Raw genomic sequence first — 26076 nt, 5'->3', positions numbered from 1 at the left:
AAACAAATGAGACAAAAATATTGTACTCGGTCATTTATTTACTGAGGAAAACGATCCAATATTACATACCTGTGAGGGGTAAAAGTATGCGCACCTTTGCTTTCGGTATCTGGTGTGACGACCTTGTGCAGTAATAACTGCAGATAAACGTTTGGGGTGACTGTTGATCGGTCCTGCATATCGGCTCGGAGGAATTTTAGCCCGTTCCTCAGTACAGAACAGCTTCGGCTCTGGGATGTTGGCGGGTTTCCTCACATGAACTGTTTGATTCAGGTTCTTCCACAACATTTCTACTGGATTAAGGTCAGGACTTTGACTTGGACATTCCAAAACATTAACATTATTCTTCTTTAAAAGTTCTTTGGTGGAATAACTTGTGTGTTTAGGGTCGTTGTCTTGCTGCATGACTCACTTTCTCTTCAGATTCAGTTCACGGACAGATATGCTTAAATTTTCCTCTAGAGTTCGCTGGTATAATTCAGAATTCATTGTTCCTCCAATGACGGCGAGTCGTCCTGTTCCAGATGCACCAAAACAGTCCCAAACCATGACACTACCACCACCATGTTTCACAGATGGCAGAAGGTTCTTATGCTGGAATGCGGTGTTTTCCTTTCTCCAAACATAACGCTTCTCATTTAAACCAAAAGTTCTACTTTGGTCTCATCCGTCCACAAAACATTTTTCCAATAGCCTTCTGGCTCGTCCATGTGATCTTTAACAAACTACAGAAGGGCAGCAATGTTCTTTTTGGAGCACGGTGATCTTCTCCTTGCGACCCTGCCATGCACACCATTGTTGTTCAGTGTTCTCCTGACGGTGGACTCATGAACATTAGCCAATGTGAGAGTGATCTTTAGTTGCTTAGAAGTTACCCTGGGTTCCTTTGTGACCTCACAGACTGTTACACGTCTTGCTCTTGGCGTGATCTTTGTCGGTCTCTACTCCTGAGGAGGGTAACAATGCTCTCCAATTTCCTCCATTTCTACACAATCTGTCCGACTGTGGATCGGTGGAGTCCAGACGCTTTAGAGATGGTTTTGTAACCTTTTCCAGCCTGATGAGCTTCAACAACTCTTTTTCTGAGGTCCTCAGAAATCTCTTTTATTCATGCCACGATACACTTCCACAAACACGTGTTGTGAAGATCAGACTCCGACAGATCCCTGTTCTTTAAATAACACAGGGCGCTCACTCACTCACACCTGATCGTCATCCCATCGATTGAAAACCCCTGACTCTATTTTCACCTTCGATTTAACTGCTGATCCTACAGTAGAAGTCCACCTACTTTTACCAGACACAAAATACCATCACACATGAACATACACACATTGAGACTCATTTATTAATCTTTTAATAAAGTTGTGTAAAGGTTTGCCTAAGACAAACCGAACTAACTAAATAAATAAATAAATAAATAAATAAATAAATAAATCATACGCGTCTGTAAACATCTTCCATCAACTGAGGCGTTGGTTTAGGTCTTATGGCTCTGCGCGGACAGAGCCCTGCCCCCGTCCTCCGTTTATACGCCGCCATCTCTTTCGTCATAATTTGACGACTCGTTTTTGGGTTTTTTTGGTCTTAATTCATGGGTGTGTGTTGGATCGCGTTCTTTGTTTCGCATACTGCTAATCTGAACGTGAATGATATAAAACAACTGGTTTTAAAACGACAAAACGTTCTGGATTATCCTCGTAGTCCCTAGCGAACTTCTATCTATAAACCGCTCTGGATTAAAGTCGTCTGTTACACGCGGTGAACGTAATAAAAAGAAGCGGTTTAACCTCAACAGTATATTCCAGATAGAAAAGTGTGCTTAGTCCATGCAAACGATATGATGAAGTCGATCAAGTCGAGGTTTACGTTAATTAGCCTTCGGGAGCACGAGTAGGCTACGAACGTTTTTTTTTTTTTCTGAAATTAAGGAATTTAAACAAACACACGTAAGTAAAAATAATTTTGCTTGTTAAGTAGAACTCTCACTGGACTTTTGGAACATGATCGTTTTCTGAACTTTTCCCAACAACAACAAAAACATTACGACCGCCATAATCAACAGGCTTTTATTCCACAACGGGAAAGAAAATCCCAACGCTAAAGTCCGGCATGACCGCTTGCTATTATATTTTCTGTATTATACACATGCGACCGTTACATAGTCCTCGTTCCCTTTTATTTTTTCCTCTTTTGGCCCCTCTGCTCTCCATCCGCACTTCCACAAAGCCGGGGCCGCGCTACAAATCATCCGTGCGTAGTGTACCCTCCATCCGCAAAACACTGGCAATGAAAAATCCCTTCCATATGTGAACGGAGCAAAATGTGGGGATTCATTTCTCTCTCTCTCTGAAAGGTCATCCTCTCGGGCGACGGTATATTTCTCTTTTTCCTCCGTGGCTAAACAAATTATAGACAGAATCACGAGTCGCATATAAACATATCCCTCGTGGGCGTGACATAAAAAAACCAAAACAAGTGGAAATCAGCGCGCGAGCCTCACAGACAGTTGTTAAGTGTTCGCGTCTGTTGCCCTCTGGCCCGTGCACTTCAGCCAAGTGTGGGAGCTCCCTGATTGATGATGTCACAGGTCAGAGGTCGCAGAGCCCTGGGTAGACGCCTAATTCATTATCTGTTCTGCGGCTTGGCCTGCGCGAGAGCTCCTGAGCGGGATTACGGCACGAGCCGGAGGAGAAGATTCATCATCCAACAGCTGCTTCAGAGCCAGGAAGCGGGGACGAAGAGGAGAGGGAAAGGGAGGACTGGAGACGAGGGAATGAGAGAGAGAGAGGGGACAGGGGTGTTGGATAAGAAAAGATGCGAGATAAGTAAGAGAGAAATACAGAAGTGAGGGAAGATAATCAGAGACGAATCAGTGAGGAGAGAAGTGAAGAGAGAGATAAGGAGAGGAGAATGAAGGGAATCTCAATCAGCTCCCTCAGTTCAGAGAGTCGGCCATTTTGAGGGCTGCCTCAATCGCAAAATCTTTCCAGTGCACTGGAACATACTGTACGCTCCCTAAAAAAAAAAAATCCCACAATGCACCGCAAAAACCAGGGAGCATAGATGCTTACTATTTTCCCTTACTGGAAACGACGCCATGTTTTCTGAAGTCCCTCAGCTCAAAATAAATACATAAATAAATAAATAAAACGGCAGACGAACTCCGTCAACAAACGTAAGCAGCTTGTTATCGTTGTTGTGGCTCTTGAATGATTACTTATGTTAACGATTTTTAACTTAATTGGCGTCCTATATACGGTTCGTTTGAGTCGAACGACTTTTAAGCGTTTAATGTTTTTTTTTTTTTAAATCCACTAGCGAGCCTACGATCCTGCTTGAAGCACCATGACAGAAAGGCGTGTGATTTTAGCTGACAAATTTAAATGACGTACAATATCAGAAAGATAATCGGTCCTGCCCGTGCCAGCGGCGACGTTTTACAACGCGAGTACGTAGTCATGTCGAGTCAACAGCGTCCCAATGTATAGTGAGCCCGTCATGTATCATTAATGGAAGGAGTCTCCAGTAACAGTCAGCAGCTTTCCTGACACGTCTTCAGGACAGAGGAGTTTTTTTTTTTTTTTTGTCTTATTAACTTCAAGACAGAAATGTGGAACAACCAGAGGAAAGACTAGTGAGGGAACGACTGTTCATAGCTGCTAAAACGCAATTAAGAACAGGAACTAACTTCCACAACATTAAACGAAACTATAAATGGTTTTAAAAAAAAAAAAACCCTTATAGAATTCTAGATAGAGCCTTTAATGGTTCCTGTTCAGTGTCGTCTGAAGGAACCGTACATTTTTTCTAACATTGTACAAAGTACTGCTGCTTTAAGGTTCAGGTGCCATCACCTATTTGCATCTGGAGTTAAATAAAAAGTCCAGTAAGTGTACAGGAGGTCTCCTGCTCAAAAACGTCATCTTATATGGTGACATAAATACAGCCCTTGGTAATGAAAGCAGAGGAAGTGACGTCATGGTTTCACCAGGCGCCAAGCAGAGATGGATATCTGTACTGAAACATTTCCTCTTCACCAGTACACTCTCTCTCTCTCTAAGTGCTGAAAACACAACGTATCGCAACATCACACCGAGTCTCAGTGCTCCTGCAAACGTGTGCTGGCACTCCCTTCCATCAGCCAATCACAGAGCAGCGCTGCCAGGCAGAGAGAAATACCCAGAGCATGAAAAGAAAAAGAAAAAAACTAAAGTACAGAAAAAAAAAAAGTGTCTTGAGGAAAACTGAGGGTGTTACTCAATATACCGTTAAATCTGTTCCAATAGTTACGCTCACAGAGCTTAAAGAACAACAAGCAATCTGTTTCAGCTCCGCCGCCAACACCATGGAGGCTACATCACAACCTGTGTGTGTGTGTGTGTGTGTGTGTGTGTGTGAGAGCATCTAAAGCAGCGAGGATGATGGTGAGGATAACAAGCCTCTGGGTGACTGACAGATTGGAGAACTGACCACAAAACAGCATGACACTGACACACACACACACACACACACACACACACACACACACGTCACTATTTATTGCTCTCTCTCCCACACACACACTCACGGTTTCACTCAGTTTACTTTTGCTCTCCCTCTCTCTCTCACTTAATAGCTCTACCCATATTATTATTATTATTATTATTATTATTATTATTATAATACGGTCTATTATTAACAAACGCTCCTCCTTCATCAACAAAATCCCATAGAATCCCATATTAATATAAGCCCCGCCCTCATTAACAAAACCCCCACCCATATTAGTATAATGTCTTTTGTTATTAATAAAAACACTACCTTTGTCAACAAAATCCCATATAATCCCAATCATAATAACTTAATTAACCCCATCCATATTAACAGAAGCCGGCCGAAGTAAAGACCTGGCGAAGCATCTCAAGGGAGGAAACTCAGCATCTGGCGATGTCCACGGGTTCCAGGCAGTCACTGACTGAAAATAATCTTAATATTTACGTTTATGACGTTAGTCTGTCCAATTACTTCTGAGCCTGTGGAAAATGGAGGGGGAAAAAAAAAAAAGGCTGTCATTCTTAAAAACCCTCGATGCGATATTTTTTTATAAACCCCTTGAAATAAAGCTGAAAGTCTACACTTCGATCACATCTTCGCTGCTTCATTCCAAATCCATTGTGGTGGTGTACAGAGGCAAGAGGAAATAAATAAACAAACCAACCGTCACTGTCCAAATACTTATGGACCAGCACATCCATACATGGCCCAGAGACTCATCAGCAAAAATAATCCTAAAAGTCAAGCAAGGATATCGGACACAAATGGACATAAATAAATAGATAAATAAATAAATAAATAAATACCGAACAACCCGGCTCTCGCTCTCACTTCTCAAACTCAGCTGGAAGAGCCACAGAAATTACAATAAGAGATATTAATGAAGCATGAAACGGCATGTCTTTTTCTTAACGAGTGGGCCAAATACGAGCTCTGGGATGCAAAACAGCTTCGACGGTTGATTTATAGCCGAGAGCCACTACGAGTCCAACGACTGTAATCGCTGGACTAAAGATGAGACTGAAAAGAAAAAAAAAGGAAAAAAAAAAAAAAAGAAAAATGAAGGAAACACACAGTTCAGGACACAGCCGCATCGCATCGTAAATCATTCGCTGCTGATCCACAAGTCAACCGGATAATACTAATGACGGAGAGGGGAAAAAAACAGTGAAAGGAATTATTTATTTATTTATTTATTTATTTATTTAAAAGCGATAGTTCAGCCAAGACTGCCATTTTCACAATCCGTCCTCTTTTACCCCAAATGCCATTGATTACCTAAGACATGTTCAGTGTCTGAAGTTCGGCGTCTTTAATCTTGTCCTGAAGCGAAGAGTCTAATCTTGACAACGAGTAAAGAAAGCGTATAAACAAACATCGCGTCACAACCACAGAACGTGATCTCACCTGCCACATCTTCATGCACATCAGCATGCCGTGTTTATCCTCCGGGATTAAAGAGCAGGTCGGCGTCCGGCTCGCCAACTCCGTCACCTTTATCTACAGGACGAGAGGAAGGAGTCAGGAGGGAACTTATAATGCGGTACGAATGCAAAGCATAGTGACGACGGTTTGGGTCATAACAGAGCTGAAAACGCTTTCGACATGTGGCACGTTCTCCCCATGTTTTCAAGAGGATAATATAACGACTAACGTAGCTGTAGCTTGTGAACTTCCACATAACGAAACTAAAATAGACGGTATTAAGTCGGTACGTAAGGAATAACGGCCGTGTCGTGCCTTTACAGAAAAATAATCGATGAGGTTGCGTGACGAAGCAGAGAGTATCGTTTTCCCATCGTTTATGAGCGCGTAAAGTTCATTTACATGAATGCGCACCTATTGAAAAGTGCCTAATTTTGTTTTAAAGGTCTCATATGTTAAGATTTACACGCATCCGAGATAAAAAAAAAACAAACACTTTATTTAAATTGCAGAATTACGTCTTTTTCCCCCCCAGTGTCACAAACGACTCGTTCGATGATCCGTTCGAAATGATTCGTTCTAAACGACTCCTTTCAGAGATCATACTCTGCTCTGATTGGTCAGACGTCCCAGTCTGTCCTGATTGGTCTACCGCTGTCAGCGTGTGTCGAAAAGGAAACGCCCACTACCGTAACAAGTTTCAGCTCCGTCTGTCAGCGAGCTGCCGATGAAGATCAGAGGCGGGGCTTTTTGTTACGAACCTACGTAGGTTAGAACAGGAAGTAAAGTCTGGAATCACTAACGAGTCGATTCATCTGTTCAGAATCGGTTCCTTCTTATGGGAGTCGATAACTCCGTTTGTCCTGCGCTTTGATTTATTTATTTTTTTAACTTTACAGACGTTTTTACGTTCACACACAGCTCTATAACACACTAGACAACTGTTCCATCATGTCATGTTACTGAGAAACCGCAAAGCGTAAAATCCTCTGAAGATGCCGGAAAACTTACCGACCGTTACAAAGCGCCGACACTGGAGACTCCTTCCATAAATGTTAACGAAACATCTCCTTACAGAAAACTTCAGGTTACTACAGAAACGATAACGTATTAGATCGAGCGCGTTGATATAAACCGGTGATTTTCAGCTGCGCTACGGTCAGAGATGCTGTTCCACGCGACGAATCGCCAACCTCCGAGCGATCATACTCTCAGAACTCAACGGTGCTGTGGTGTAAATTCGGCATCTCGGTGCGAGTTTATCCGGGAAAATCCGTGCACGAAAACAGCCGATATTCAACAAGATATTCCGTATTGCAAGCAGAGAGGTCCTCAAATCCACATGAGTTTACTGTACTTACCGCAGCTTTAAAAAAAAAAAAAAAAAAAGCATAATAAGTTTTTTATAAATACGTTTCCAGATCTCCTGTTTTCTATAACAGAATAAAAAAATTATGAATACACCCTTCCAATGGTTGTTAGGTTTTTGTTTTTGTTGCTATGGAGGCATTTTCGCGCTGTTGAAAAATTCGTGTGTTCCACAAAAGCCTGCGTTGTTTTCTGCTTCATCAAGTCTTGACTTGATATTTTGGCTCTAAACAGAAGCGAATGAGTTGTAAGACACTACAGAAGAAGAAAAGCCTTTTTTTCCCCGTACAGCTATGTTATAACAACTGTTAGATTGTTGTGTGTAAGCCACAGGCTAAAATCTGATGCCATTAGCCATATGGTTTATAATCAGCTCAAGATTACCTGTGATTACAGTCAGTGTGTACTACCACACACACACACACACACACACGCCACAGCTTTAGGCATACACATATACTTCCCACCTACAGATATACACTACTCTGATTAGAACCACAAACCACAGCAACAGGCGAGTGAGTGAGGGAAGGGTCGAGGTCGACGCTCCAGGGGAACCGGTGGCCATGACGGTCGCGATACATCCTCGTTAAAGGCTCGATTAAACGCCAATTAGTTAAAGCCAATTCATATTTTAACAGGTTAGCACATCTGGAGCAACGTTTACCTCCACTTTCTAAACAAAGACAGCTTTAAGACGAGAGCTCATCCCCTCAGGTGAGAGAGTCAGAGAGGGGGGAAAAAAAAGAAAGAAAGAGGGAGGATAGAGAACAGAGAGCGGGATTACGAGCCTCGGATACGCCACACTCTCCACGGAGTTAGTTAGTTAAGTAGATATTTTATTAAAGGAGAACGCAACCAAATATTTATTTGTCAAAAAGCTTTGACTTTTTAAAAGGGATGTTTTATTTTTATTATTATTTATTTAATTCTTTTCAAACGTCATCCTAACAGTGGTTTTCTTCTTCTAAATCAAATTCTGCTCAGGCCACATTAGCATTTTTGTGAGCCATTTAAGGGATATGATGTAAAGCTATTCTTTTTTTTTTTTCTTTTTTTTTAAACATAAGATCTATTTTATTGATTAACACCAATAACTGTCTCTGAAAGTACTAGAGGACATTTCTAGTAAAAAAAGAAAAACTAACACAATGCATGCATTATTCAACCCATAGGTGATAATATTCATTAAACAATTTAAAGTCGTTAAAAAAAAAAAAAAAAGATACAGTATATACTTAGAAATATAATTTTAAAAAAAATCAAAACGTTAAGAAAGATTTTTAAGAATATCTCAGACAAGGTTACCTCTTCTTAGTCTCCCATATCTCCTGCCTTTGGACTTTATGAAGCAACCCCGTCTAAACATATCTATAGGTCTGTTATAAACATTTTAACCTCCATTTTAAGTGAAATGATGTTAGCCACGGGTCTCTACGCTCTGGGCCTGTTGTGAATTTTGGCTACTATTGGTCTACTATAAGTGTGGAAATTTGAGTAGGTAGGATGAGTAGTAGGTACTACAGGCTGTTTTATCATGGTTTCTTTGCAAGTACGCATGAAACGGGAGTTAAAAGAGGTAGCGGGCCTCGGGTTTGTACGCTAGAAGAACTAAAATCCCACTAAAATCCTGGTCGAATTCTATATCCGATAAACAGACTGAACGATAACGCGTATTCTCCATGTCGCATTATACGATGAAGATCCTCTGACGATAGACCTGCGATGAAAGAAAATGACTACATTCTGCTTACGTCATCAATCTGCAAGATCTGGGCTCATGCGCAAAAATTCTCGCATAAACACAAACAAGTCCTTGGTATAATAGTAGCTAATAAATGTTGTGCCTAGAAAAAGAAAAAGAAAAAAAAAAAAACAGGCATGTAGACTGGAATGTTATATTAATTAATGTGAACGTTTTATATTAATAATTCATTTATTATATATCTTTATGTTTTGCCATTTCCACTACCGTATTTGTACGGAATTAAATCTGTGCCAAAAGTATTGAATGTGACTTTCCAAGAAACGGACACAAATAAACAATGAGAAAGAATTTTAAAAACGCTCCGAAACTGAAAACAGCGAACCCGGTGGCAAAAAGTTAACCCGGTCTTCAAATAAACCGCGCTCTTCGTTAACAGCTCTCTAAGTTTCCTTCTCAATAATCGGGATTTACGAGTTTCGTTTACGTCCTGCAAGTTTACGCTCGCCGTTCCTGCACGAACCTCTCCTGTGGGCGGGGCTTAACAGGGATTTACTCTCATTGGCTAGGGAGATTTGTACGAAATTATCGTACGAGACTACGCAAACCTCTAATATTAATTACGAACGAATGTGCTGACTGAGTAAGTAATTCATTTCCACGATAAAGTACGAACACTATAACTATACGGAGAACCGCATCCGGAACGCTCTCCAAAATGAGTCTCTACTTCCTGGTCACGGAGCTGTACATACAAATCTCACTAGCCAATGAGAGCAAGAGTTACGTTCGATACTTTTGGCACGAATATAATTCCATAGAGTTTTACGTTCAACTATTGGTGGATTTTAGATGAGCGTCGCAGCTGTGATCACACACACAGACTTTGATTAAATAATAATAATAATAATACTAATAATAATAATACTTCTCACACTGCCAGAACATTATCATCGGCCGTCTTTGGTCGCAGTGGCACAGAATCGGCCATCAGGGGGCGTCACATTATCCTTTCTAAGGCCACCGATTTCACCGAACTCACCACCACAAGTAGATAAAGCGTTTGATGACATAATTGCAAACAAGTGGAATAAATACATTTTTTGGTATAGCGAGTCATGCTTCATGCTCACCTCCTCCATGTTTTCTGCTGGAAGTGCAAGCAGGGTTTTACTTCCATCAGCCTCCAGAAGACAACACTGGCAGAACCCGACGCTTCCTGTGTGCAACGAATGCGCTACTGTGCTGCGACCCTCGTGCAAATCCCACACACACACTTGCATATCCCGACCATGACTGAATACACACACACAGAGAGAAGCACCTCACCTCAAATATCCCCTTTACCTGAAAAGTACTACAATGCAATAATCTGAGTCAGGGAGAGTGGTCCTGTCCTACCTGAGGAAGGTGTTTGTGGAGCGAACGGTGCTGACCCAGATAACCGAAGCTCCAGAATGGCCGTCTAAAACGTTCTCGGCTCGTCGGGTGTTCAGATTCCACACGTGGACTAAACCTTTTCCTGATCTGGAAGCATTAGTAGAGATATTAATCACAAGATACACTGCATGGTCTGGTTTTGTAACTGTTCAATCGAAACTGACTTACAGTCAACTCCTTTACACTGGCTTCAAAATTACTGGCACTTCCGTAATTAATACTGGGGGAAAAAACAGCTCTGAATCTCTTCCTGTAATGCCTAACAAGGTTGGAAGCACTCCTAGAGAGATATCTTTAAAGAGCTTTTTAATCTCTTTGATATTCTCAGTTTTGTGCATAAGGACACTATCTTTAATTCAGACTGCAGATTATTCAGATGGGTTCAAATCCAGAGAACACTGATTTTGTGTCCTGGAATTGTTTTTGTGTTGATTTGGGGTCATCATCTTGTCGCAACGACCTGGCAGAAACAACCAGGTTCTGGGTTAAAGTGCACCTATTATGGTTTTGAAACGTGCCTAATTTCGTTTTAAAGGTCTCATATGATAGATTAACATGCATCCAAGGTAAAAAAAAAAACAAAACAAAAAACACTTTAACGTGCTCATCATTTAAACTGCAGCATTACCTTCCCCCCGCCCCCAGTGTCACAATCGACTCGTTAAACGATTCGTTCTAAACTCCTCCTTTCAGAGAGCATACTCTGCTCTGATTGGTCACACGACCCAGTCTGTCGTGATCGGTCTACCGCTGACAGCGTGTGTCGAAAAGGAAACGCCCACTACCGTAACGAGTTTCAGCTCCGTCTGTCAGCGAGCGGCTGATGGAGATCAGAGGCGGGGCTTTTTGTTACGAACCAGGTTAACAAGCAGGTTAGTACAGGAAGTGAGTCTGGAATCACTAACGACTCATTTCAGCTGTTCAGAATCGATTCATTCTTTTGGGAGTCGATAACTCCCAAGAAAATCGATGAATATGCAAATTCAACATCCCACCCATGATCTGTATTTGCATATTGGACCCGATTGGCTAAAACCTTTTACGACGTAATTACAAAAAAGTTCCACACACTCGTTTCTCTACGTATCGAATTGAATTCCCCAGAAAGTGCTTTTAAAAGTGTAAGGTGACTTTAATACACTTTTTAAGAACGGTCCGATCGTGTCAGTCCGGTCTGCGATTGACTTGACGCTCACCCCGAGTACAGCAGAGGAAGTCCCGCCTCAGCGCAGTGAAAGTGGAGCGTGTTAACAGAGGCGGCCGATCCCCTCAGAGTAAACACAGGGTCTGGGGGAGGACGAGCCATCGTCAGGTCCAAACCTCAACGAAGCAGCGCGCGCAGAACCTACAAACTGCGATACTACAACAACAAAAAATAAATAAATAAAAAAATGTTTTTTTTAAATCACATTCTTTCAGGACCTTTCCATAAAATACACACACCTCCCAGAAGATGAATGCATTATCACACACATAAAGAGGAGGGTCGAGTTACGGTTCAATCTCCTGATTAATACAGACAAGGGGAAGAAAAAAAAACTCCGTCATTTACAATTTGAAATATTAGCACCAGAAGCGTTCGCTCATCCGTTCCCCATTAATACACCTTTAACGAGTTGTTACATTTGTCTTCATCTGCGCTTACACAAACAAACCGGAGCGGTTTCGTTTTTTTTAAATCGCACTTTTCCCTGAAAAAGTAGCCTGTTCTGATTGCTAAATCATTTAAGCATTTTTTAAACAGGGGGTGGCTTAGCGCCTGAGGATTCAGACAAAACTGTCAATAATAAAATAAAGCCAGCCAGGGTTTAAGGAGGAAGAAAGCTGTACCAGGGCTTTTTCTTTTTCCCTTCTACGTGATAACAGCTCTTACTCAATGCGTCATGAATCACAGCGCGAGACAACTTAATTACTGTAAACAGGCCGAGACTCTGCCTTTGTGACCAGTGGCAGGTTTCGCAGCCAATCACAACACTAATGCAGACGGAAAGCGCGCGTGAAAAAAAAAAACCCAAAACAAAACAAAACAAAAAAAACCCATAACAGCACATCTGCTGGCGAATTTTCTTTTCGTGACGGCTTGTAAAGAAGTTAAGAGGACCTGGCATGCGGCACGAGTGGGGGGACGGGGGACGGGGAGGAGAAAGAACAAAGACAGAGACAGAGAGGTAGCTTTCTTCTTGAGTGGCATCCAATATAGGCGAGATTTTAGATACAGATCAGGAAAGTTAATGAAGATCCCTCTTTGTGGCGTCTGATTCTCGATCACCCTTGGCCCTGTCCCTGAAACCGGAGCCGCTGCTATTTCGCTGGCGCTCATTTCGGGAGGTTAGTGGTTAAATTGTGCGTGTTAACCCGTCAAGCGGAGCCTACTTTCTGCTCTACCTTCCTAATTAAGAGCCAAGCACTCCACTGTTCTCCTATATCCTACCCGGTACTACCTGGCACTTCAGCGGGAGACTTCTGTATGTGCTTCAGTATTATTTCCCTTACGGGGACCAGAATTTTTGTCCCAAACACGTATTTGGTCCCCATAAGGAAATAAATTTAAAACACAACCACACATACTTGCATTGTGCACTTGTGGAGACCAAATGGTCCCAAATAATACAAGCATGTTTCGATGATCCCCATAAGGTAGTTAAAGAGATGGATTAAAACACACACACACACACACAAACTATGGTATTTTGGTACGTATCAGGACTACATGGTCTCATAATCAGATTAACATGACAAACTACATACACCTCAGAAGTTACACACAAATAGGTTTAGATAAATTGATCCCCATTACAGCTTCGTCCACACATTTCCTTATAAGGACTAAGATTTTCTGTCCCCAATAAAATCTTTGGTCCCCATAAAGAGATTATTACAGTCACAGATACACACTTGTAATATTTGCATTTGTACACACACACACACACACACACCTGTTGACTACATGATCTCATAAGTACAGTAATGTGACAGAAAATGTACATTACAAATAATACCAAAAATGTTACAAAAGTTACACTCATTAAAGAGATAAATCTTTTAACGTATATAATGTTTTGCGGCAATTGAGGGGACCACAGATTCTCAAAAGTACAGTAACATGAGAACACACTCACTATCACACACACACACACAGGTTTAGATAAAAAATTAGATGAAATTTTACAGGGAGCACGATTTTAGCCCACAGTGTCTCCAGTGTCTTTGGTGCCCATAAAGAAACTATTACAATCAGAGACTCAAACTTGTCTTGAGTCCTCATAAACAGCATTATGGTCTTTTGTATACTACACAAACTCTTTTGGGGCCCATATAGTCTCGTAAGAACGGTAATGTGGCAGAAAACACTGCCACCTTAAGTTACAAACACCAAAAATATGCGTTTTAATGTAAAACACCAGGATTTTTGTTCCAACAACATATTTCGTTCCCATGTAGAGACTATTACACTGACAGACAAAGTTGTATTGCAGCACTTACGGCAATCACATGTCATAAGTACAGTAGTGACCAAAAAAAAACAAAAAACAAAACACACACACATTGAATACCCCACAAGTTCAGTCTTCACTATAAACTTTAATCTATTGTTCCTTATGGGGACACACAAACATGTAACATGGTACTTGTAGAGACCACTTTCTCAAAAGTTCTCTTAATGTATATTAAGGACCATGATTTTTACCACCAACACATCTTTAGTCCCCATGAGGTAGGTGTGTGTGGGTGTGTGTGTGTTTGTTACTATATGGGGACCTGTTTACACACAAACCATCCTAGTGGGGACCTAAAAAAAAAAAAAAAAAAAAAAAAAAAGTAATGGATGCAACAATCCTAGTTCCCATGACAGAAATTTAATGCAGGTTTCAGCTGTGTGTGATTTCTGAGGTTGGCGTGCGCGCACATGCGTGTGTTTTTTGTCATACATTTTTGTCAATGGGTTTATGAGACCAAACGATACAAGTGTCAGAATCTTTTTAAGGTGACACATTCGCACCAATTTTTTTTGAGGACCTAAAATGCTAGTTGTAAAGACAAAAGTAAGCTAAATACACTGAAAAATGTTAGTTCAGCTTTGGCCGATTTGGTGTGTGACCTCATGCATTACTGTGTGTATATGAACATTGCGGTCTACAAGTACCACGATACAAGAATGTGTGTGTGTGTGTGTGTGTGTGTGTGTGTGTGTGTGCGCGCAGTCTGAAATTAGAAGCCATGACGATTGGAGTTCAACCTCTCTGGAGCCCGTTTAAGGATTTTGAGTGGGTTCAGAGACTCGGGGTGAAATTAAATCTCCCTTCCAGAGAGCGCTTTTTGGGTTAACTGAGCACAACACTGCGTCATTCACACACACACACACTGTACAGATCCTCGCCTGCTGCTGCTTCAAAAAAAAAAAACCTAAACAAAAAAAAAAACCTTTTCTGATGTTTTCTTTGGCTGTGCCCACAGTCAAGTCGTTTGAAGTGCCATCGGCACTTCTCCTGTACTGAATCAAAAAAAAAAGGGGGGGGAGGGGGGACCTGGCAACAGTTGCCTCATCTTTTTTTTTTTTTTTCCTTTTAGCATCCATTTGCCAAAGAGCTGAGCTTTGTGTCGAGGCGGCGGAGTGTGCGTGTTGCGAGAGGAGGGAGTTTGTATGACAGGACGGATTTGGCTGACTAAGGATGGATTAAGGCGCCCTTATTGTGTGGCTCCCAATACGCCGAGGTGCTGGAAAAAAGCACGCACTCTATCGACGAACACATCACAACTTTCATCCAGGAGGATGGGGGTGGGGGTGGGGGGACAGAGAGAGAGAGAGAGAGAGAGAGAGAGAGAGAGAGAGAGAGAGATCCAATGAATGCTAATATTAGCAGGAGAGAGGCTACATGATAAATGGTCAATATAATGTTTTGTTTTTTTTTTTTTAAACCAGAGTGCTTTCAAATACATTCTCAAATCTGATTTTGAATTAACACACTCATACTAATACATTATTGTTAATATAGTAGCACCTAATTCGCAGAAACGTGTAAACCTAATAATATACAAATTTAGCAAACTTTCTCTGCGAGTTTTCTGTGAGGAGGCGTTTATTTAACACCCCCTCCAGGATTTCACAGTTTTGCGATCGCAGAAATCAAGCAAACTCCGCACTATTCGGAGGAGCGTGCGATTTTTCAAAAATTACCGCGGATTTCCCGCAGATTCGGGACGAGACGCGTCGTATGACGTCGTCGCGACGGGCGTTCAGCCGAAGCCTTCTTCGACTCACGTTCGTCGGAAACGAGTTCAGCTAAAAAGGTCTCGTTTACCAACAAACATCACTGCGAAAGAGCGTACGAGACAATTTCGCGCGATTGCCATTTCGCCGATTTGGGTAGGTTTCCGTGAAAAAATAATAATAATAATAATAATACATTTTAAAAAACATAATAATAATAATAATAATTGCACCGTAAATTTTTAACAAAACCGCAGAAAAATCAAGTATGTTTGGCTGCAACGATCACGAAAAAAAAAAATAAATAAAATAAAATAAATAAAACACTTCACGAAACCCTGTACAGACTGATCTAAAATTTATGGAAGGAGTCTCCAGTCTCGGCAGTTTCTAACAGTCAGTTTTCCACCAAGAGAGAGTCTTCAGTACAGAGGAGCTTACGAGACACTTTCTAATTTTAAGTAACGTGACAAGTTGCATTTTTCCTTATTAAATTTAAGAGAGAGATTCAAATAAAAATAAATAAATAAATAAATAAATAAATAAATAAATAAAAGCGAGGCTGGTGAGGGAATAACTGTGTATAGCTTTATATATAAAGTATGATATGTCCTGTGTTATATAATAAACATGTTCTGCAGTATAAGAGGAATAAAACACTTTGGTAAATGGAACACAACATAAGGAAGTAAATTATTTTCCTATAACGGCACATCTCAAAGAATCAAACGGGAGAATCTTGATTTCAATTCTAAGCAAAAATAAATAAATAAATAAATAAAACCATCATTCCTATTTCATCAGGAACCGTGCAGCCATAATCTCCAGCAAGTCAAACCCCATGTACGCGAACAATTTGTAACTGTGAATACTCTTACGTTTATTAATCTTGAGTCCAGGTGCTCGTCCTTAACGTCAGCGAGACTTTAGTCCGCGTCTGGAATGTGCTCACACTCGCCGTTCGCTCACGTCGCTCTCCTCGAGCCCAATAAGCCCGAGTCAGCGGTTTAAGGCTGCTTGTTTGCACAATAGTGCACTCGTGGTTATCAACTCAAACGAAGGAACACACACTGTGTACAAACCCCGAACTATCAAAACAAGCTCATGACAAGCTGTCACTCAATCTCGTTTTGGCAAAAGCCTCCAATTGTTCACAAAAACGTGAAAACGCCACAAAGCAAACAAACGAGTGTTGCGCAAGAAAGAAGCACAAAAACTCCCCCCCAAAAAATGCTGCCTACATAGTAGTCAAAAAGCAAAATGTTTATATATACACTTAAAATATGCAGACCACAAGCGCTGAACTATCGCATCCGACTGTTGCACTTTCTCTGTAACAAGCTGCATTTTTTTTTGTCTTGGACAAGAGGGAAGCAGACAACGAAAATTTATAGCGGCATAACGTAAACGATAGCAGGAACCAAGCTGATCTGCAGACAATCCACAACATTAAATGTAGCTACACTGCCCTCTAATAATATTGGCACCTTTAGTAAATATGAGCAAAGAAGGCTGTGGAAAATTCTCTTTACTGTTTAACCTTTTGATCTTTTGTTAAAAAAAAAAAAATATCACAAAAATACTCTATTGTCATGGATATCAAACAATTACAAACACAACACGGGGTTTATCCAAGAAAAACAAACCTTTGTTAAATATAGGTGTGTAACAATTATTGGCACTGCTATAAATTCATGAGAAATATATTTGAAGTATATTCCCATTGATATTTTGTTTTTAGTACACCTGGGTGACTAAGAACAGGAAATTGTTCCTGTTTCACAGGGGTACAAATATGAGGAAACACGTAGGCCAAATTCCCTTAGTCATTCATAACAATTCAGAACAAGGAATGTAGCTGTGATGTGCGGCAAAAGGTTGTTGAGCTTCACAAAATGGGGCGTGTCTATAAGAAAATAGCACAAGCGTTGAAAATGGCCATTTCCACCATCAGGGCAATAATGAAGAAGTTCCAGTCGACTGGAAATGTTATGAATCGACCTGGAATTGGACGCGTGTCTGTATCGTCTCAACGCACTGTGAAGAGGACGGTTCGAGTGGATAAAACATCTCCAAGGATCACACCTGGAGAATTGCAGATGTTAGTTGCGTCTTGGGGTCAGAAAGTCTCCAAAACTACAATCTGAAGTCACCTACATCACCACAAGCTGTTTGGAAGGGTTTCAGGAAAAAAGCCTCTACTCTCATCCAAAAACAAACTCGAGCGTCTTCAGTGTGCCAGACACTACTGGAACTTCAAATGGGATCGGGTTCTACGGTCAGATGAAACCAGAATAGAGCTTTTTGGTAATAATCACCAGAGGTGGTTTTGGAGCACACAGAGAGGTAGCCATATGGAAAAGTACCTCATGCCCACGGTTAAATATGGAGGTGGATCTTTAATGTTTTGGGGCTGTTTTTCTGCCAGAGGACCTGGACATTTTGTTAGGACACATGGCATCATGGACTCTATCAAATATCAACAGATATTAAATGAAAATCTGACTGCCTCTGACAGAAAGCTTCAAATGGGCCGTGGTTGGATCTTCCAGCAGGACAATGATCCAAAACATCATCAAAATCAACACAAAAATGGTTTACTGACCACAAAATCAAGGTCCTGTCATGACCCTCCCAGTCCCCTGACCTGAACCCCATAGAAAACCTGTGGAGTGAACTGAACAGGAGAGTCCACCAGCGTGGACCTCCAAATGTGAAGGATCTGGAGAGGTTCTGTATGGAGGAACGCTCTCAGATCCCTCGCCATGTATTCTCCAACCTCATCAGGCGTTATAGGAGAAGACTCAGAGCTGTTACCTCGGCAAAGGGAGGTAGCACAAAGTATTGACGAGATATACATACATATATATATAATTTTGGATAAACCTGTGTTGTGTTTGCAATTGTTTGATATTCTTCAAACAATTGAGGAACAAAATAAGCTACAATACAATCTGGCCGCCGCCAAATGAAATGAAATGAAATGAAATAGCAATAGCAGGTATATTACGAGAATGTCTGCGCATGTGCAATATTGAACAGTCCTTTCCAGAACAATGCTTAGATTAGATTAACATTAGACTCCACCCAGTCCCATGTTATAAAGTAGATTATTCCTAAACTTAAATGGAACTAATCATCCAAACAGGACACGTAAAAGTATTTCTATTGGCAGAAAGTAGACTCGAGCCGTTTCCCCTCCCCCGGAAGTGGGACATCCACTTCCTGCCAGTAGAAACATGGGTACGTTCTACATTTTCCGTTTTGGATGAGTCAGCATCGCACACGTCATTAGTTTCCCATCAAAGTAAAATTAACTTAACAGATTCTCCCACTTAATTCCTTAATACCACTGTAATTATCTTTTATGCAGTTCTAAAACGAATAATACGAGCCGAATGCCGGTAGGCTTTTCCCCGACAACTGGAGACACGCAGCCTTCGACAAATCAAGGTCTCGCCATTACGACGTTCTTTCGGACAATTCTTTAGCAGACTGTAGCAATTGTTTTTGAAAAATATACATTTCACATAAACGTTTAAGCAATACCTTGGCGTAAGACGTCTCGTAGTAGCACGTAAATAACTCGCCTTTAACTCAAACAAATAAATAAATAAAGGTGGAGAACCCATTCACTCCAAAATGTGAAAATATAGTACGGAACGCAGCGAGGGGGAGGAAGAATCGAATTTTAATTTAATTTTAAATAATTAAACCTACATTAATCGATCTTGGAGATAGAAAATGAGAGAAAGTTTATAAATATTATGTCCGGGTTATTAGAGGACGTCACCTAATCGGTCGCTCCAGGATTTTACGATCGCTGAAATGAACGCAAAATCGAGGAAACGCCGCACTACTGGGAGGAGCTTTGGGCCGAGACACGTCATGTGACATCATCGCGACGCGCATTCAGTCAAAGCCCTCCTTGATTCACGAGTGTCACGTGATTCAGGTAGTTTTCAAGTAGTTTTCCGTAAAGAAGCACAAAAACAAACGCAAACTGCAAGAAAATCCAGCAATCACAAAAAAAAATATTTTCTTTTTAAATAATTATAAACTGACTGAATGCAGCTTAATCTTTAAAACTGTAAAAAAATAAAAAAAAAAAATTAAAAAAAATATATATAAAAAGTCAAAACTTTTAAAAATATTTTCTCTTCTTCAGAGTAATTTTTTTAAAAAATATAAACAAAGCAGAACCACTGTATTGCTGAAAATGTCCTCGAGAACCGTGATAAAAATATATTTTCATGAGAACCTGCTGGATCACAATCTGTAAACGTTTTAATAACAATATCAATAATCTGCAAGTCTGTCCAAAGAGTCAGCAATTACGCTTCCCATCATAAAGAAAGAAAGAAAGAAAGAAAAAAAGTCTAATAAAGTTCCACTTCTTCTATGCCGGTCCCATCTGATGGAGGATGGAGGGATGGAGGATGGAGGGATGGAGGATGGAGCGAGCGGACGAAAAGAAAGCCAGCGAGGGAATATTGAGGTTCTCTCCTCTCTCTGTGGAACAGATAAGACAGCTCCAGTAATCTGACTCTAAGTCTGTGGATAAAGGCAGTTTGTCTCGTCTCGAGCCGTCTCTCAACACCTGCTGGGTAATTAGGCCCTAATTATGAGAGAGCCAGTTCCCTTCTTCCCTCTGCGCGTTATTAAATGAGGACGGGGCCTGCCAGCCAGGTATCTCTCAACACCGGCGAGGGGCTGGCGACCTTCAGATCAAACGCACGCTACCGTCGGCCCCTTACTGCGGATCTAAGGGAGGAGGGAGGGGCGCTCGTTTTAACGTGGGTCTTCAAAAGATCAGGGACGCATTCCTTGCCTCGTTCGGAGTCGGGATGGAACATCACCTCCTCGCCGGTCATACGCCGCCATTCATAAATAAGACGCCCAGATCCGGGAGATTACAGAAATGCAAAACGTACTGGGAGAATTAATAAAGCTGAACAGGTCCACTCCTGCCATGCCCCAGACGGCTGCCCGCTTAGCGCCGTGTCCCAGACGGCTGCCCGCTTAGCGCCGTGTCCCAGACGGCTGCCCGCTTAGCGCCGTGTCCCAGACGGCTGCCCGCTTAGCGCCGTGTCCCAGACGGCTGCCCGTTTAGCGCCGTGCCCCCGACGGCTGCCCGTTTAGCGCCGTGCCCCCGACGGCTGCCCGTTTAGCGTCGGATGAAAAACTTCTTTTAAATGAAGAAATCAGAATAAATTGTGGTTAGAGAAAAGATGTGAACTTTGTATACACGAGCATAAATAAGTAGATGGATCAAGACAGACGTTCTGATTCTGTATAATCATGAATGTCTTATTAATTAAATCGCAATGTGTTAATGAATAAAATATTCAGAGGCGAGTTCAAACCCTTCCTGAAAGAGCCAGTCCCTCTAGGATTTCACAATTTTGCGAGCACGGAAATGGACGCAAAAATCAAAGAAACGCCGTGATATACGGAGGAGCGTGCAATTTTTCGAAATTACCGCAGATTCGGGCCGAGACGAGTCATGTGACGTCATCGCAACGCACATTCAGCCAAAGCCCTCTTCGAGTCACAGCAAAATCGAGCATTTCTGTCTGCAACAATCACAAAAAATAAGATGAATCATAATAAGAAGAAGTGGAAAATTCTAGAAAAAATCTTTTCGTAGCGAAAAAGCACATGTGAAAAGCTACTTTGTTGCAATTTGTTTACATTTCCCCTACTTTTTCTTCCATACTTTAATTTCTACAATCTTTTTTTTTTAGGATATTTAAATATCACGATAATCCCGAACCGCACAAAAATATTAAATCAATGAATTGTGGCTAAATTCATTAAAATATATATATATATATTTTTTTTAAAGGTTGCAGGGATGCGAGTGATGCTGCTGAAACGCCTCTCCTGCATGGATACGAATGGAAAAGCGGATAAAGGCACGCTCAGAATAAACATATAAACGTAAATGCGTGTGTTTTGGAGGGAGCGGTCGAATAAAAAGACGTATAAAAGGTCAACGGTGACGGTGAATTTCGTTCTCGGAGCTGCAGCTGGTGTTCCTGCCCTTCCTAATGAGATCATACCTCAGCTCTCAGGCATTCCTTCATTCTTCTCTTTATCGAAACACGCTTATCTTGTGTTTCCTCTCACTATCTCGCTCGGTGGCTGTCTCCACTCGACTATGGGAGGGAAGAAGTGTGTGTGTGTGTGTGAGAGAGAGAGAGAGACGGGCAAGACCGATAAACTGTTTAGACCCCCCACTTCACCTGTTTGAAAAAATAAATAAAGTCAAATCCTCGAGTGGAGGAAACAAACACGGAGGATGGAGACGCAGCGCCATTATAAAGTCGAGTTAAACAAACAGGGCAGGAAGTGAGACGGACACACACCCTATATTGTAAGGGTCTGAGGGTTGGTGTGTGTGTGTGTGTGTGTGTGTGTGTGTGTGTGTGGGGACTGGAAAAACATCTCTGCGGTAGACAGATGGAGTGAAGTGCCCACACACACCCCCGTCAGTCAGGGGGAAGAGCATGCATTGTTCCTGCCAATGGCGTGAATGCGGTGCCAAGGCTGGACGAGATAAGGCCCGTATATGTCTATGTATGTGTGTGTGTGTGTGTGTGTGAGAGAGTGTTGACTGAACACTTTGTCACTGATTTAAGAGGTCTTAGTGACCATTGTTAACAAAGGGAGCAGCAGGTAGTGCGCTCTTATCTGTTAGCATAGTCACCCGTTTCCTTCCCCAGGTGTGTTCAGGGGTGGACTGATGAGGACAAGCGATTGTCCACTCCATCACACACACACACACACACACTAAATGAGCTAGAGAGATCCATGGCTTAGATGCGAGATGATGTTCTCCAGGACAAGCTGGAGATCGTATGAAGTCATGAATGTTGGAGACTCAGCAAACATGATTATAAAACGTCTCCTGGTCTGACGAAAGCAAAATTGAACTTGTAAGCCTCGGTACAAAGAGCTACGTCTGGTAGAAGTCCAACACTACCCGTTCCCACTCTGAAGCACGGTGGCGGTAGCACGATGTCGAGAATTACCCTTGCTTCTCGGACTGATCCTGTCTTTAAAGCCATGGTTGCCTCGTATTCTTTCCTTTTTTTAAATCAAGCATTTAAACGGTTCATTTGATGCCTGATTGATACTATTCCTTGGTCTTCATGACGCTGTTTGTTTAGGATTGGTGTCTTTATGTGTATCGAGACGAAATCATGTGATGTCTCGTGGTCAGCGACTGGTTACACCAGAACTAATTAAGGTGTATCACAGCAACAGGGTGGAGATGAACACTTACACAATGATAATTTTACAAGTTATATATATATATATTTAAAGATATCTTTTTCTTCTCGGTCTTGTGGGTCGTTTTGTGTAGAATCACGACATATCCCAACTAAGCCCATTTCAGTTCCGGGTTTTAACTCTACAGACTGTTGAAAAGTTGAACTGGATCTGAATACCTATGCAAGACACTGTAAGTACGCAATTTGAGGCAAGTAAGGCGCAAATCAATGTTTCGCAGTCCTGTTTTATCTGCTCGGACATGCCTCACTCGAACGATCAGCTCATTAACCATCACTTTATGAGGTTTAAGAAGTGTGCTAGTGGGAAGGAAGTGTTGAAAACAAAATGGACTTACAAAGCGCTTCACACTGGTTCTCATTCACCCTTTCACACACACACACACACACACACCAATGACAGTAGAGCTGTCACGCAAGGTGCTAGCCTGCCATCGGGAGCAGCTCAGGGTTCAGCGTCTTGCCCAAGGACACTTCAGCATGTAGAGTCACGTGGGTGGGGAATCGAACCTCCAAGCCTTCGATTAGTGGACAACCCGCTCTACCACCTGAACCACAGAGGAGGAGGAGGAATACTGAGGAACTCTGGTGTAGACTAATTTTAAGGGCTTAAATTGGATTGCCATTACTGAAACATTGGTTTGTAAACCATCACCCACTTAGGAAATGAAAAGCAGTATAAGATGCAAGCAACACCTTGGAGATCAGTCAAGACAACGCGTGCATGAAAGTCCCGATTGTTTCCTCGGAATTACACCAGCCCTTCATAAAATCCCGAGTCTACCTCAGTCAGTCAGTGTGGTGTTCATCCAATCAGCAAGCAGAGAGGACACTCGTAACCTTCTCACCTTGCAGAACCTGCACCAGGAAACACGCAAGCAAAATCAATCAATCAATCAATCAATGATCCTCGACACACAGAGAACACGCTCCAAAAAACCACAAGACACAGGAACAACTTCTTTCCTCGAGCGGTACCTCTCAACGCAATCACACAGTCAATTACTGTACACATATACGCTTGGTTTGTGGAAGAAATAATTTCCTCTTCAATAACCTTTGCCTTCTTTTATATCCTGGTATAAATGTGCTCTCGGTGCGAAGCTCCCTGTGTTTCAAAGATAAAAACACATCAATATATGGTTTCATTTCTAGCATCCGATTTGCTCTTGGCAAATATCTTAAGATAGCCCAGACTGGACATTCATGCAGTCCGGTGATGGTCAGGTGTATAGTGTAGTTTTCACACACATCTGTACGTCATCAGCAGTGATTGAGAAGGTGAATTTGCACATGTGTGTGTGTGTGTGTGTGTGTGTGTAATAATTTGCCTCCCATCATTCTTCTTCTTATTATTTTTATTATATAACGCATTTCTCAACTCCAGTGCATTCGTCAAGCTATTGATCGGTTTAAGCTTTTAATCCAGCAGCCATCACAGCTCTGAAGAGCTTCTGGATCCTCTCAGTTGTGTTTTTCCTCCATTCTTCCTGTCATAACACTTCTAGAGGTCATGCAAGCCCCCCCCCCCTTTTTTTCCCTTTAAAAGGAGGTCTGGAAAGAAAGTTTCACAAAACCTTTTGCTTTTTGGTTATTTAAAAAACAAAACAAAACAAAACAAAACAAACAACTCTCTGCTGCTCTTTGTGTATGTTTAGATGTCATGATGCAGGATACCTTGAATAAAATGAAAAATAAAACTTTTGCACTTTCAAATTTACTGTCGAAGCATTTATTGTGTGATTTTATTTTTATTATAAGGTTGTATGAGAACTTGGCTTATAAATGCTTATAACGCTGCAGATTCATTTCTACTTTTCTACCGAGGACAAAAAAAAAACCTCAAAACATTTTTTTATAAAATATAGACACGATAACGATGGTGTTTATTCCTTTATATGTTAGTTACTAATTTCAAAATATTCGAAAAACAAACACTGGACAGACAAAAATTGGATAACAGGCACCAACCTGATACGGATTTGCCGCCGGTGACGTAATCAACACGCGACATTGAACCTGAAGGACCCCTTTAGCGGAGCAATGGTGCCCTCGCTAGTGCCGGTGTTTTTTGTTGTTTTTTTTTTGCACCCCCCGCCATCGCGTTTGTTTCTGTCAAGCCTGAAAATAAAGATTTGTTATAGCCGTTTAACAGTCTTAATTTATTTCAAATCGATATTAAAGTTATAAAACTGCAAATATATATAAAAAAGTTTTTTTTTAATGACATCCAAACAATAAATAAAAAAGTGAATGTTAGATATACCTACTGTAAGCAACTAAAACACTCCAGCTGTCAGCAGTCCTAGTCATTATTAATCAATCAATCAATCATTAGTTTTAATACTAATACAATTTTAGTGACATTTAATGACCCAAGAGCTTTGTCCCTAATTCTTCCCTTTCAGAAACTAACAAAACAGGAGACATGAACCTGCTGAGCTCCTTGCAATGTCGAAACACTGAGTATCCTAAACAGACATGGCTCTTTTTTTTTTTTTTTCTCCAATCTTTATCCTTTTTGGTCAAAATGAGAAAGAGAAGGGGGGGTGGGGGGTAGCTCTTAATCCCCAGAACACACAGTGGCCTTTCATAGCTGGAGCAAGAGAAAGACGTTGTATTTGTCCATTCCTATCATGGACGAGGTTTCAAGCTCGGGTCTAAGCGGAAAAAAAGATTAGATGAAACCAGAGTGTTTTAAACCGCTTTGGAGGCCCTGGATTAGTTTGGCTGATGGCTACACGGACCCTTTCTCTCCAGGGCTCCTAAAATGAGACAGAACACTATACAAGTTCACAGGTGCTGGGTGGGAGCAAGATTTAATACAATACTTCATTGACTACTATCTGGAAAGAATCTCGACCAAAAACATACTGACCAATCATACAGTGCCCCCGGTTATCTTTTTTTTTCTTTTTTTCCTTTATTTCTTTTTAAATAACAACAATAATAATAAGAGTTCATAGCACTAAAAGCAAGGAAACTTCTGGAGATCTGGAAATTTTTATTCATTACAACCATTACAAAACCATCAGGAACTACTAGATTTTTTTTTAATTTTTTTTTTCAGCAGGATAATTTTAAGAGCCTAGAAG

General features: G+C 41.3%; 1 protein-coding gene across 3 annotated transcripts in view; it reads right to left on the bottom strand.

Annotated features, from left to right (window-relative positions):
• Positions 1–24991, bottom strand: part of gnb1l (guanine nucleotide binding protein (G protein), beta polypeptide 1-like) — a 39986-nt gene extending 14995 nt beyond the window's left edge. The window contains exons 1-6 of one of the 3 annotated variants that reach the window (XM_053654303.1): positions 24953–24991; positions 23678–23839; positions 11671–11834; positions 10436–10561; positions 10168–10330; positions 5944–6036 (exon numbers count right to left, since the gene is read on the bottom strand). In XM_053654303.1, the coding sequence (XP_053510278.1) occupies positions 5944–6036; positions 10168–10330; positions 10436–10561; positions 11671–11780 (492 nt within the window). In that variant the 5' untranslated portion in view covers positions 11781–11834; positions 23678–23839; positions 24953–24991. Of the gene's footprint in view, positions 1–5943; positions 6037–10167; positions 10331–10435; positions 10562–11670; positions 11835–23677; positions 24087–24952 lie in introns of those variants that run through there. The other 2 variants (XM_053654304.1, XM_053654305.1) reach the window with 2 other exon arrangements.
• Between the last annotated feature and the right edge of the window lie 1085 nt (positions 24992–26076).

This window comes from Ictalurus furcatus, chromosome 22 (assembly GCF_023375685.1).
Source record: "Ictalurus furcatus strain D&B chromosome 22, Billie_1.0, whole genome shotgun sequence".
Lineage (NCBI taxonomy): Eukaryota > Metazoa > Chordata > Actinopteri > Siluriformes > Ictaluridae > Ictalurus > Ictalurus furcatus.
This window is presented reverse-complemented; position numbering and strand designations above follow the sequence as displayed.